This window comes from Hippoglossus stenolepis, chromosome 3 (assembly GCF_022539355.2).
Source record: "Hippoglossus stenolepis isolate QCI-W04-F060 chromosome 3, HSTE1.2, whole genome shotgun sequence".
Lineage (NCBI taxonomy): Eukaryota > Metazoa > Chordata > Actinopteri > Pleuronectiformes > Pleuronectidae > Hippoglossus > Hippoglossus stenolepis.
The window spans coordinates 16,184,231-16,196,861 of NC_061485.1; the positions used below are offsets into that span (position 1 = coordinate 16,184,231).

The 12,631-nt window shown below is 39.6% G+C and overlaps 1 protein-coding gene and 1 long non-coding RNA gene across 2 annotated transcripts; one reads left to right on the forward strand and one right to left on the reverse strand.

The window, feature by feature from the left end:
• Window positions 1–705: 705 nt before the first annotated feature.
• LOC118105351 (MAP kinase-activated protein kinase 2) lies at window positions 706–6,766 on the forward strand. The gene is made up of 10 exons (XM_035153019.1): window positions 706–1,393; window positions 3,272–3,411; window positions 4,373–4,437; window positions 4,878–4,957; window positions 5,038–5,164; window positions 5,346–5,421; window positions 5,546–5,670; window positions 5,999–6,084; window positions 6,176–6,256; window positions 6,387–6,766. The coding sequence occupies exons 1-10, from the start codon at window positions 1,106–1,108 to the stop codon at window positions 6,600–6,602; spliced, it is 1,284 nt and encodes a 427-aa protein (XP_035008910.1). The 5' UTR covers window positions 706–1,105; the 3' UTR covers window positions 6,603–6,766.
• Window positions 6,767–10,318: 3,552 nt separating this feature from the next.
• LOC118103005 lies at window positions 10,319–11,915 on the reverse strand. Its single transcript, XR_004694782.2, has 3 exons — window positions 11,537–11,915; window positions 11,116–11,208; window positions 10,319–10,612 (listed from the first exon to the last, which is right to left on the reverse strand). It is a non-coding gene; the product is annotated as an uncharacterized LOC118103005 (long non-coding RNA).
• Between the last annotated feature and the right edge of the window lie 716 nt (window positions 11,916–12,631).

Consider the following 12,631-nt stretch of genomic DNA (forward strand, 5'->3'; position numbering starts at 1 on the left):
AACATATATATAGGAGCAATTATCGTAATTATAGAGGGTTTACTTTACATCTGAATTGGCAGCAATATTTCATCTATCTTACTGTCTATAATGATATAAAACCACTTATCAATTAAAAGCAACTAATTAGGGCCCTATCGCCGAACGGTGGGAGGCCCTATTGATCGCTCTCTCCACTAACCGCAACAGGCTTCAAAATGCCTGTGCTCGGGCCCGTTAGTGCTACAACGTAGCCCTAGTTTTATTTTATTTTTTAATTATGAATTTTATATTATAACAAGAGATTTAGTCCTACACATGAAAATGAGGGGAATTCTGGGGCCAAAGCCACGATTAGGTCAAAACTTGCTGCACCAAAACTACAGGTTGGATTATGTACGTACACAAACTTGTTGTCCTCTTTGATGCCTGACTTGGGTTACAACAACATGGCTTAAAAGCTTAATAACGAAAAAAGACCACACATATTTCTAAAGTGCAGATGTTTAAATATATATCAAATATACGAAGTGGAAAAATTAATTTTACATGTTCAGTTCAGAACAATATTCCTTCAAGGGACCTACTCCTCATTCCTACGCCCCTGGACGTCTTCACAACATTATCTTCTGGTCCTTAACTCCGGTGCCCCACCGTGCGTCTTTACGCGTGGTTGTTCCTTTAAGAAAACTGATCAGCGTCTGTGGCTGAATGGAGGATGAATTTGAGCCGCTCTGCACTGACGTAAGGGAGTTGAGAGGTTGTTGTACCCTGCAGGAAGAGACGGATACCCGTGCGGAGGAGGAGGAGGACCAGGCCGGGTCGGGACAGAACTTTACTCGTTCCTTTTACCTCGGATTTAGTGTGTTTTTTTACGTTTGAAACCAGTGTCCAGTTGGACTCTCCTTTAAGTCTCCATGCCAGTATAACGGTTCGACTTCAGATTTCCGCCCTTTTCTTTACACCAAGGAGCTTTTATAGATTATTCAAGATGTTGTGTCTGGAAGCAGGAGAGTCATCAGGACACACGCAGCTGGATTAAGATGTTACTGGGTGGTTTCTGTGCCTGAGGCTGGAGACATCTGTTCCGAACCACTGTCAGTTTTTTACTGGAAAGACAAACAATATGCATCATAACCAGGAGGAGCAGCGGGGAAAACCGATTCCTGCGCAACACGGGACGACGCAGCGCAGCGGTTCCAGCAGCAGCAGCCCGGGGAGCAGCTTCGACAGCGGCCTGTCTGACCTCCTCCTCCAGCAGCAGCCTCCACCACCATCCTACTCCTCACTGCACTTCAGGAGAAACGCAGTCACAGACGATTATAAAATCACAGCTCAAGTTCTCGGTCTGGGAATCAACGGCAAAGTGCTGGAATGTTTCTGCAAGAGGACCGGAGAGAAATGTGCCCTCAAGGTGTGTGTGTGGTCCGGGTATTACTGATGTTGTGGGGACCTAGACCTGACAGTCACATTACGGGGACTTTTCTTCCTTGTGGGGAAATAAATCAAGTCCCATAGTGTAAAGCATTAAACTTTAGATTAGGTTGGGTTTTCTGGTTCAGGTTCAGGTTCAGGATCAGGTTCAGGTTAGATTAAAGTTAAAGTTATGGTCAAGGTTTGGGTTGGTTTAGGTTTACATTTAGGTTAAGGTTAGGTTTAGGTGAGGGTGCAGTTAGGTTTAGATTCATTTTACGATAAGGTTTACTTTAAGATAGGGGTGCGGCTTAGGTTAAAATTAGGTTGGGGTTAGGTTTATATTTGGGTTTGGGTTAGCCCTTTAACTCATTAACGTTCGGTTTATGTTAAGGTTAAAGTTAGAGTTAGTAGTAACTATGGTTAGGGTTAGTGTAAGTCCCCTGAAAATCAATGTAAATCCATCCGTGTGTGTGTGTGTGTGTGTGTGTGTGTGTGTGTGTGTGTGTGTGTGTGTGCTCTTGTACAGCTATCTTTGTAAGGACCACTTTGGCCCTAAAACCTACGGAGGACATTTTGGGAAAGTGAGGACATTTTGGCTGGTCCTCACTTTCTGACCACCCTTTAATGGACTGTTTGTGGAATAAGACTTGGTTTTAGGGTTAGGGTTAGAATTAGGTATAGCTTAGCATTAGGGTTAGGCATTTAGTTTGGATGGTTAGGGTAAATGGCTAGGGAATGCATTATGCCAATGATTGTCCTCACTCAGATAGAAGTAAAAACATGCATGTGTTTGTTTGTGTGTGTGTGTGCTCATCTTAATTCTGCATGATCTAACCAGTCCTCTGAAGGCTGCTGTCACTGGAAAGAGAGAAAACATAAATTATTCATCCCTAATCTGTCTTTGTGGTTCTCACTGTCTGAGTCTTAGATAGATTTTATATTTCAATAGATTTTTCCCTGCAGGACTTTTAAAGTTTCATTTCTAGTGATAGCTCCTAGTTTGAATGATATGACGCAGATTGAATCTCATGGATGAGGCAGATTCATTTGCTGAGCTAAACTCAGACAGTCTGACAGACAGTGATGATGCTGTCTGGGACATTTTGACACAGTTTTTTCTTTATGTGGACAATGATGTTCTCTGTTAATTCTTCACACAACCGTCTAGGCCTTTGACATTTATCGAAAGTTAAAATCTGCAGTAAGTATTTGAGCTTGTTACATATTATACAGGGATTTTCATTGGGAAATATGTGTCCTGATAAGCTGGTAAGTCAATAAACAGCCAGAAGAAAAGACGAACAGAAAGAGCAGCCTCCACATTTTCTCGTGTGTGTGTGTGTGAGGGATGTTTTTCGTTCTCTAATGTTTTTTGCATTGATGCTTTGGTTAAAGTCACACCCTCATGAACATTTATATCTGAGCCTTCTTTCACCTCCAGTGCTCAAAATGCCTTTTAAATCCCACATGGATTTGGTCTGGGGTCTGCATTTCTGGTTAGATAGAACATTCTCCTCTCATGTTTATGATTCCACTGCTGCTGCTCTGTGTCCATAGAGATAAATCATGTTGCTAAATGCACTCTTAAAGTATGAACGCTTCTATTTTCTCAGTGGAAATGACCAGCAAACAGCAGTAGATTAACGGCTCTAATAGTGGCCATTAATAGTGAATGACTTCACACTGGAGCATGAGATAATGTCTGTATGTGATTATAGATTTCTCTGCAAAATATATTTCCAACAGATTTTTAAGAAATCAATGAAGCTTCTCTGTCCTGAACACTGTGATCTGCAAATATACTGTACATATACAGATGGAAACCTATGCATTTAGACGTCTGAACAATTGGATATTTCTGTTGTGCTTTATTCAGATTCTGTATGATACTCCTAAAGCCCGACGGGAGGTTGAGCTGCACTGGCGAGTGTCCGGAGGTCCCCACATCGTCCCCATCCTCAGCCTGTACGAGAACATGCACCAAGGAAAGAAATGTCTCCTCATTATAATGGAATGGTGAGCATTACCAGCACCATGTGATTTACTGTCTACTTATTAAAAGACTGTAAAAAGACTTAAAGACTTAAACAACTTTAAAAGATTGTCAGTATCCTTTTTTCTATATTGTAGTTCAGCGTTGTGTTAATTTGAACTAGAATGACATTCAGTAGAGCACAAACCACATTTAAATTCCCTAGATCCAGATTTGTATGTGGATCTGCACCAATTAACACACGCTGATAGATATCGGTCCCATAAAAAGTCCTGATTTTTTTTCGTCATCACAGACTTACCATCATGTCCAGTTCTTCACCAACAGATCCCACATCCTTCCTTCCAACATCCTTCCAAGTTACATGGAAATCTGTGAAGTAGTTCTTGTGTTATCCTCTTAACCAACAAACAAACAGATTCTGAATGACGATTGAGGATTGGAATTTACACTTGCATTACATTTTTGGGAAAAAACATAAATCACTAGAGACAATGTCTGTTTCTGTTGTGCTTCAATATAAGACATTGGGATCTTATCATATCAAATTTTGTGGCAGAGTTTCTTTAAAATAAGTATTTAGCAGTGTGCGGTTGTGAGTGGAACACATATAAAATCCTTTAATGCTAAAGAAAAGCCATTTCTATTGGATTATGGAAAACCTCTCTTATAAAGTATAAACTGCACTTTGAAATGAGGCTTGTTTTTCTTGGAACAATAACACCATCACCTTATCTGCATCTTATGTGATTGTATTCAATTTACAGTGTAAAAGTCGCACGATGTACAGGAAGTGTTCAGGTCATTATTTTCTTTCAATCATCAATGCAGTCCTCTGATTGTGCCGTGGCTCAGAAGATTGGACTCATCTAACCAATAGATAATGAGGCACAATGACTTGTTTGTCACAATGAAGCCATGATTGCAGTGATGAGTTTCCCCCTCGCTGACCCCGTTCTGATCTCTGTGTTCACCTTGTCTCAGTATGGTGGGAGGGGAGCTGTTCAATCGCATTCAGGCCAGAGGGGACCAGGCGTTCACAGAGAGAGGTGAGCTGGAGTTCAGCTGTTTCAGATCTCACAGTCTCTGTATCGTGTAATGGTACTTTTGTATGGGCTCCAGCTGCTAAAGGTTTAAATGAAGACATTAGACATTTTCTGTAATTTAACTTCTTCCATCCTGAGTCCTACATGATTCTCTATCCATCTATCGCTCTCTCATTCCTCCTCCTTATTCACAGTCTCTCTCTCTCTATCCATCCATCCATCCATTGATCTATTTTTGTATATATTTATTATGTGGGCATTTAAGATGGCTACTCTGTATCTATCAAAAATCTAAGGAGGAGTATATATGTGCAGATTTTCTTCTCTTTCCAAAAGTTCTGGGATATTGTATTAATCCAGCAGTAATCAAATTTAAATAACTTACTTGCTGTGTGTGTTGTTTTCATGTTTTCTGGTACATCTGTCCTGTCTCTTTCCACCAGAGGCCTCAGAGATCATGCATGACATTGGCATGGCCATCGAGTTCCTGCACCACATGGACATAGCTCACAGAGACGTGAAGGTACTGCCACTGTCAAAATTATTCCTCACTCGTGTGCATGTTTTTTAATCTCCAATGGGTTTGTTTCTGTCATCCCACAGCCTGAAAACCTGCTGTACACCACCAAGGAGAGCAACGCCACACTGAAGCTCACTGACTTTGGCTTTGCTAAGGAGACGACGCTGCACAACTCCCTCCAAACTCCCTGCTACACTCCATATTATGTTGGTGAGTGTTTACTTTCATGGGGTTTCTGCCAGTAAAGACAATGTGTAAATACAGGAATAGTGTCTGGAAATATGGTTACCGTCCTTCACTATCACCATGTCCTTGTGTATGTGCACGTTGACCTGCTTTTTACATGTGTGTCTTTCATTCTTCACATCACTGTGTTGTTCTCTGCGTTCAGCCCCAGAAGTGCTTGGGCCAGAGAAATATGACAAATCATGTGACATGTGGTCTTTGGGCGTAATCATGTACATTCTGTGAGTATCATGTGCGTCTATTAAACTGTTTCCACTTAAAGAAATGTTTATAGCTTCTCTGGTTTGCTGTGTATTTACGTTGAAGACATCAGGGTAACATAGTGTTCTCATCTCTGTTGTTTAGTCTGTGTGGGTTTCCTCCGTTCTACTCTAACACCGGTCAGGCCATCTCACCAGGCATGAAGCAGCGCATCAGGTTGGGCCAATACGAGTTCCCCAACCCGGAGTGGGCGGATGTTTCTGAGGAAGGTCAGACCATGTACATAAAATATATTTGTCAAAGAGCAAAAAGATATTACAGTTGTTAAAAAGAGTTTACATACACCTCAGCTGTCACTCTGTGTGTCATGGCTGGCTCAAAAACCAGGACTAAGTAGGTGACATCAAGGATTTAAACAAAAACCCACATGTTTATCTGAACTACATCATGATGAAAAAATTTTTAGGGAACACATTTAGGGAACTGATATCTATGAGTGTGTGTGTTTTATTTCCAACAATGCATCCACACTGTAACTGAATTATTTCAATCTATCAGGTTAAATGCTTGAGGTTATTTTTTTCATGTTCTCTGCAGCCAAACAGCTCATCATTCAGTTACTGAAGACCGACCCCAATGAAAGGATGACCATTACACAGTTCATGAATCATCCCTGGATCAGTGTAAGTTAATACTTGATACGTTTTGTGGCTACAGGCCTGTTATTTCTCCCGTGTGTGTATTCATGTACGATCATGTGTCTCATACATGCAGCAGTCAATGGTCGTCCCCCCAACACCCCTGCACACCTCTCGTGTTTTGACAGAAGACAAGGAGCTGTGGGACGATGTGAAGGTGAGACTTGTTCAATTTAAATGTTTCTAGAAATGTTGTCATGATCCGATTAAGGCCATGTCAGGCTTTCACCACAAGGTGGCAGTAAAATATCAGAATAAAACACAACATGTCTCCTGTCCTCTAACAGGAGGAAATGACCAGTGCTCTGGCTACCATGCGAGTGGACTACGACCAGGTGAAAATCAAAGACCTGGACACGTCCAACAACCCTCTGCTCAACAAGAGACGCAAGAAGCCTGCGAGTGGAGGAGCGGATGGAGCCGGACAAGCTGATGGAGGAGATGGAGATGGAGAAGTGTGTAATAATCATAGAGAGGTGACGTTTTCTGAAAAAGTAGCATAAAAAAGTCAGGGTGAGCAATATTTCCCCATCTACAAGTCCCTGTTGTATTTTACTCACTTTTTTCTCCTTTTTCACATCACTGCTCTCAATAGTGTAATGAATGTTGTTTATTTAGATGGGAACCACTCGAACATTTTAAATAAAACTGAGTTTTTTATGTTTTACAGGTGTGTTGTGTCACTTTTGTACATGAAAATACATTTGACTGTGTTCATTAGTTTGAACCTCTGTCTGTGAAGGGTGTCAGTCATCCAGTTCATGGTAGTTCCATCTATTTGGTGATTATTTCTGTCAGTGAGAAAATTAAATGCAGATATTTTGTGGCAGTTTAAGAAATTGGATTCTCTTGCTTTAAATAAAGAAAAAACTATACGTGGAAGTCTTAAAACTAATTTATTAGGCAACAGTACATCCAGCTAATGTGTCCGGTAGGGGACTTTTGTGATGGTTAAATATGTGAGTATTGTGAGAGGCACAATCGAAGCACAATGAAACCATGAGAGGTCAAAGAGTTAACGTGCCTCTTGTGTAGATCTATCAACCCGGCCAGACATTTCCACTCCATTAAATTTCCTCCCTACAGAGGCTCTGCCAAGACATTAATGCTGCCTGTTGTATTAAAGTAACTCACTGAGCTATTGTCTTTAAGCTAAATTGTTTACTTTTTAATTAAAATGTTAAACCATTGGAGGAAAATACAAGAGCCTCAGAAAGCAGGAACCTTTCTGTTACCTGTAAATCCACACGTGTCAAGGATGTAAAATCTTGCATTCAAATTTCTCTTTAATTAAAAAAACAGCAACAAAATGTACGTATAGTTTCAAATCTAATGATTTATTTTACAGGAAAGAATTTAAAGTAATATTACAGTTACAGTTTAACGAGCCTGACTCAGTTACAACTGGTTTACAGCAGGTTCCTGTTCTGCAGCACATAAAAGACGGAAGTCACATAAAAAAACAGAACAAAATCAAGACAGGGACATCAATAGAGAAGACAACAAAGACAGTTACACAGACACACAGAGGGGAAGGACGTAAGTGATATAAAATAAGTATTAGATAAATCAGTGGCTGCAAGTAACTGTCGAGCAGAAAGTGTTTATATGCCTTTATAAAATGTGTAACAGAGTCAAGGAGCACTCAAACACATTTAGGCTTTGGGATGGCAAGAGTTTGATTAGAAAAAAGAATAGAGTCAGACATAGATAGAGATTTCCTAGGTGAGTGGAAAAACATAAAAGTAACTTAGAGTCAATATTTCTCTAAACAAATGTAAGATAAAATATAGTGAAATGTATAAAATGTTAATAATTATGATTTAGTTCCTTTAGGTTGAAGAATATGCTGCCACACCCAGCAGTGTTACTTGTAAGATGTAGCTTTCTACACATGTACAGTATAATAGTTCGTCATCAGCATAACAGAGAAAACTGTATCAAAGTGAAAATTCATAGATGACAAGAATCCTTTCTGTACAACATTCAGGATTCATGGGTGAGGATAACTTGCCCGGTGGTGAGCCCTGGAACCAACCTTCTTTCTTAAATGATATCAAATGGTTTGTTCTCCTGCAGAGAATTTAAGTGGATCATTCCAGAGCATCATCAGCCTCTGAAAACAGGTCACTGGTGTCTCTGAGGAGCAGCCGACCACAATGCCTCACACTCACAGAAAAAAAGCATCTCACCTACTAAAAATGATGTCTGGGACTGGACTTGACAGAAAAAAGTTGACGGAAAAATATCAGAATTCAGAAACTAAGCAATGGTAGATAACACTAACTGGACCACATACCTCTTAAAGATCATTGTGGGGATTTGACAGTTTGTGCACAAGCAGAGAGGAGGCATTAAAACTCAACCCAATAGAAATACTCTTTTGGGAAGCTTTGTTAACAATATACTGGTATTTAAAATTGAGTTGGTTTAATGATAAACCAGCCAATCAGCATGATAAATCAGTAACTACTGGGGTATCCAGTTCCTTCACATAATTGCTGAAGGGAAAATGTTCTACTTTGTGATAGATATGCACAAGCAACGTGATTACTATTTAAATCCTGCAGAATGTATATTTTGCTTTCATCAACATGACTACTGGTGTATTTCAGCTGATCAAATCGACAGTAGCTCAGGTGCTGGAGGCCAAAGAGCCCCAGGGTGAGAGTCCAGGCTGGCATTGTTCAGGCGTGGTGTGTCTCACTGAGGACGAGTCTGTGTCAAGGTTAGAGAAACATTTTTTAGATACTCCACCCAAACACATCAGCACGCACATGAGGCATCTATACCACGCCCATCAATGGGGAGACAGAACGTTTTGTCCTCATTATATAGGTACAAGTTGAGCTGCAGGCATGAGACAGCTGTTTCTATATGTGATTATGTCCTTCGGTAACTATAGGAAGTCTTATCGTGATGGGTGTGCCTGTACTTTTCCTCATGAAACTGCTGTAATTCTGCAAGGGCATGTTGTTCTTTAACCCCTTACTTTTCTTCCTTTCATTTTACCTCTCCCTTTTGTTTCCTTAAAAACAGCATGAGAAGCTACTGTGGCAGGAGTTGTACGTCCCAGCAAGTACCCGGCACCTGGCATGTTCTTCCACACTTTCCCTGCAGATGCAAGTGACCCTGTTTGAAAGCATCTGTCCTATAACATGTTATCACAGCATTTACAGGATTGGGGTAGATTTGCTGTGTTTGCGCAGGGCCACCAGATAGGCTGCAACTTTGCAAATGACAGACGCTGATGAATTTTATCAGGCAGTGAAGGCTGCCCAAAGGAAACAAGGTTAGAATGGCAAACAAATAGATGACGCATGTGTATCGATGCACATAAAATATGTGGTTGCTCTTTGCACATGAAAGGAAACTATTTGGTGAAGCTATTATTCTGTATCATCTGTTCATACTCGTTAGCCTCAGTTTCTATGCAATGCAGAAACGATGGTTGGCTTGATATAGATGACAAACACTGAAAAAGCAGGCGCACAAGAAGTGACACACCGGATTGAGAATAAGAGCAGTATAAACCACTTTGTTAAGTTGAGGAAAGTGCAGATGATTAAATATATGGTTTGCGGTTTGTTTTTGTTCTTTGAAGAATCCAACCAGTGGATCATTTGGATGAGGAGCATTTCACCATGGACGCACCATCCATCACAGTTACACCATTCCACCAGTTCAAAACATGCCCTCGAAACACTCATACAAGGGCCAATCAAATCACAATTCTCATCATCACAGACAACAGCTGAGTCCATAATCAGTCTCATTCTGTTATGTATTTGCATGATGAAGTTCAAGGATCTGACTATCCTGACTACACTGTAAGCCCAGATAAGTAGAGTTTACTTAGAAAATTTGAGGAAATAGGTTGCCTTAAAATATTTTAGTAATGGAACATGAAAACTTGAGTTGATTTAACTTAAAAGCTTTAATTGTTATTTTAAGTTCAAAACACTAAATGCCAAATTGATTTAACTTAAAAACAGTTGTAGTCAGTAGTTTTATATACTTAAAATATTTGGGAAAATAGGTCTGAAAATGTTAAGTTGTGTGCAATGAAAAATTAGTTGACTTAACTTGAAATCAGTTGTAATATCAAATACTCTGCCTTATTACTCTACTTAGTTTTGTTAAGTTAAAGTGAGACATTTTTCCTTTTCTTTTATAATTTGTTAAACTAGAATAAAAAAAATTAAATGACAAAAATGCATAATTTTTCTGTTTTATTTGTTTGATCATACAATATGAAAATGAAGGCACATTATACCAGTTTTTAGACAACCTGTGAATGAGTGTTTTTCATATACTTAGGGTAATCGAGGTGCAGGGCATAAATTAGGCCAAAAAGAAGGCAGAAGGCCTGAGGTACGTTTGCCAGGTTGTCCATCACCATGCTCCCTTCCAAGATGATCCCTACTGTGGATGGGTTGAGTTGAGGATTGTCTTCATCCATGCAGAGGATTCCCACTGCAGTTTGACTGTATGATCCGTTCTCATTTACATCCTAACAGAGCAAGAAACAAATGGACAAGCAGAGGACATACTTATGCAACCTAGATTATGTAGATTATTATGAAAAGTGTTGCACAACATAAACAGCACAGACAGTAACTGATTAAACTGACTTCACACACCTTATGTGTTTTTTGTTGCTAGTCAGCTCAGGCAAGTTTACCCACTTTCAGTCCCAGTCATACTGAAAAGATGTCAAATACTGCTCCCAGAAATTTACTCGAACTCCTTAACAACAAGCACACTCAGAACTCCTCACTTAAAAACAATTTAAGTCAAACATAGGACTAATAGGACTTAAATTTCTGGGAGCAGTTTTTCCACATCTTTTAAGCTTGATGGAGACTAAAAGCAGCACTGCAAATTGTTTGGCCAAATTGGAAGTCCAAGTCTGATGCTATTCAAATGATTAAAAAAATTAGTAGCAGTCTTCAACAATGGCTTAAAATGAAAAACTATGCCTCTCAAACATTTAAGACAAATTAAGTTACTTACAGAGCAGTTCCTGAAGAATGCAGTGGGATCATCCCCCAAGATGACCGGCAGTCCCCGAAGAATGAGGCACCTGATATATGTTGGCTCATTGACCTGGAAGATAGTGGACGTAGAATACAACAATAAAACACAGTTTGTTAAGGATAGTCACGTTTTTAGCATTTAATATCTGCATATTCTAAATTTTTTAATCACCTTACTGCATTTTCAAAAAACGTGGTCATTGATAAAAGTTTGCATTGCTCATAGAGTAATTAAGTAAATAATAGATGAAAAATGTCGGTGGACTGGTTAACGTCTCATTGAGAGCCACTCTAATTCAAACACACGCTTTCCACCATGTGACCTCACTGTAAAACGGCTAACCAGTGTAGCAGACAAGCTAAAATGTCGTCGCTAATGTTAGCTTACTAGCACTCACCAGATTAAACTGACCGCACCACAGCAGTTGCGCCGCCGTCTTCCTCTCTTCTCTGCTGGATAAAGTTGCGAAACCCCCGCTTCGTCCGGTGTGCTATCCGGTTCAATCGGGGTGTAAATACAGAGCGTTGTCCGTGAACGTAACAGGCGGCGAACAGGTACAAAAACGCGTTAAAGTGGGTAAAAATGTACTCTGCACAAAAAGAGCACCACGAGCGAAACTAACCCGTGACATGGTAAAAACCAAACGTCCCAAGTACGATTCAAAAGGAACAGGAATCCACACGCATGAAGAGAATAGCGTCACCCTCTTCAGTAGCACGACACGTACAGGCGGGAAGGTACCTTCTTCTTCGTCGCCGTTTTCGTCCTTACAGGTGCATGTCGCCACCTACGTCGCAGGGTGTGTAACAGCATGACTTTGACCCCAAAGTCATAATGAGGATATTAAACCGACCTGTATTTTGTTTAAATAATGCTCTGTGAACCTGTAACTGTTTGTTTGACAGGAAAATATTAACTTTTGAGAAATATAATGAAATTACTTAAGGGGTGATACAATTTGGTGTGTCATTCATTTATCCACAAAACTCTTAATATTATCATTATTAATAAGTCATTAATAGTTAATATTTAATTTCAATTAGTAAAGTATTCTGAATACTGCAGCTTCTCCTTGATATAAAGATGTCTGGTCATGAAATAAAAAACTCAAGTTTATACAACCAAAACTTAACAATTTTTGTATATTTCACTTAAAAGTTATAGTTAATAGCATTACTAACAAATGTAAGTATATTCTACTTCAAATTAGTAGAATATACTTACATTTGATAGTAATGGTATCATACTTAAATTTTTTGTGTACATTCAAATAAAATTTTCCAGTTCATTAGTTGTCCGGGCTTACAGTATAGCCTGTTGGTTGATGCAGGCAAAACTCCCAGAAGAAGTCTGTGCCAATGCTGTTGAGTGCATCATCAACACATCTGGAGGATTAAAGGCTTTGAAGAACCAAGGTACTTTATTTTAAATTGTCCTACAGTCCTTATAAACTGTTCGTTATATTTAAAGGTAATATGGGATATTTTAAGAT

Excerpts from the sequence above, each read along its gene's own strand:
- LOC118105351 (XM_035153019.1), top strand. The coding sequence starts at position 1,106 with ATGCATCATAACCAGGAGGAGCAGCGGGGAAAACCGATTCCTGCGCAA. Across the intron at positions 1,394-3,271 it reads GAGAGAAATGTGCCCTCAAG|ATTCTGTATGATACTCCTAA; the intron begins GTGTGTGTGTGG and ends TGCTTTATTCAG. Across the intron at positions 5,671-5,998 it reads GGCGGATGTTTCTGAGGAAG|CCAAACAGCTCATCATTCAG; the intron begins GTCAGACCATGT and ends TGTTCTCTGCAG.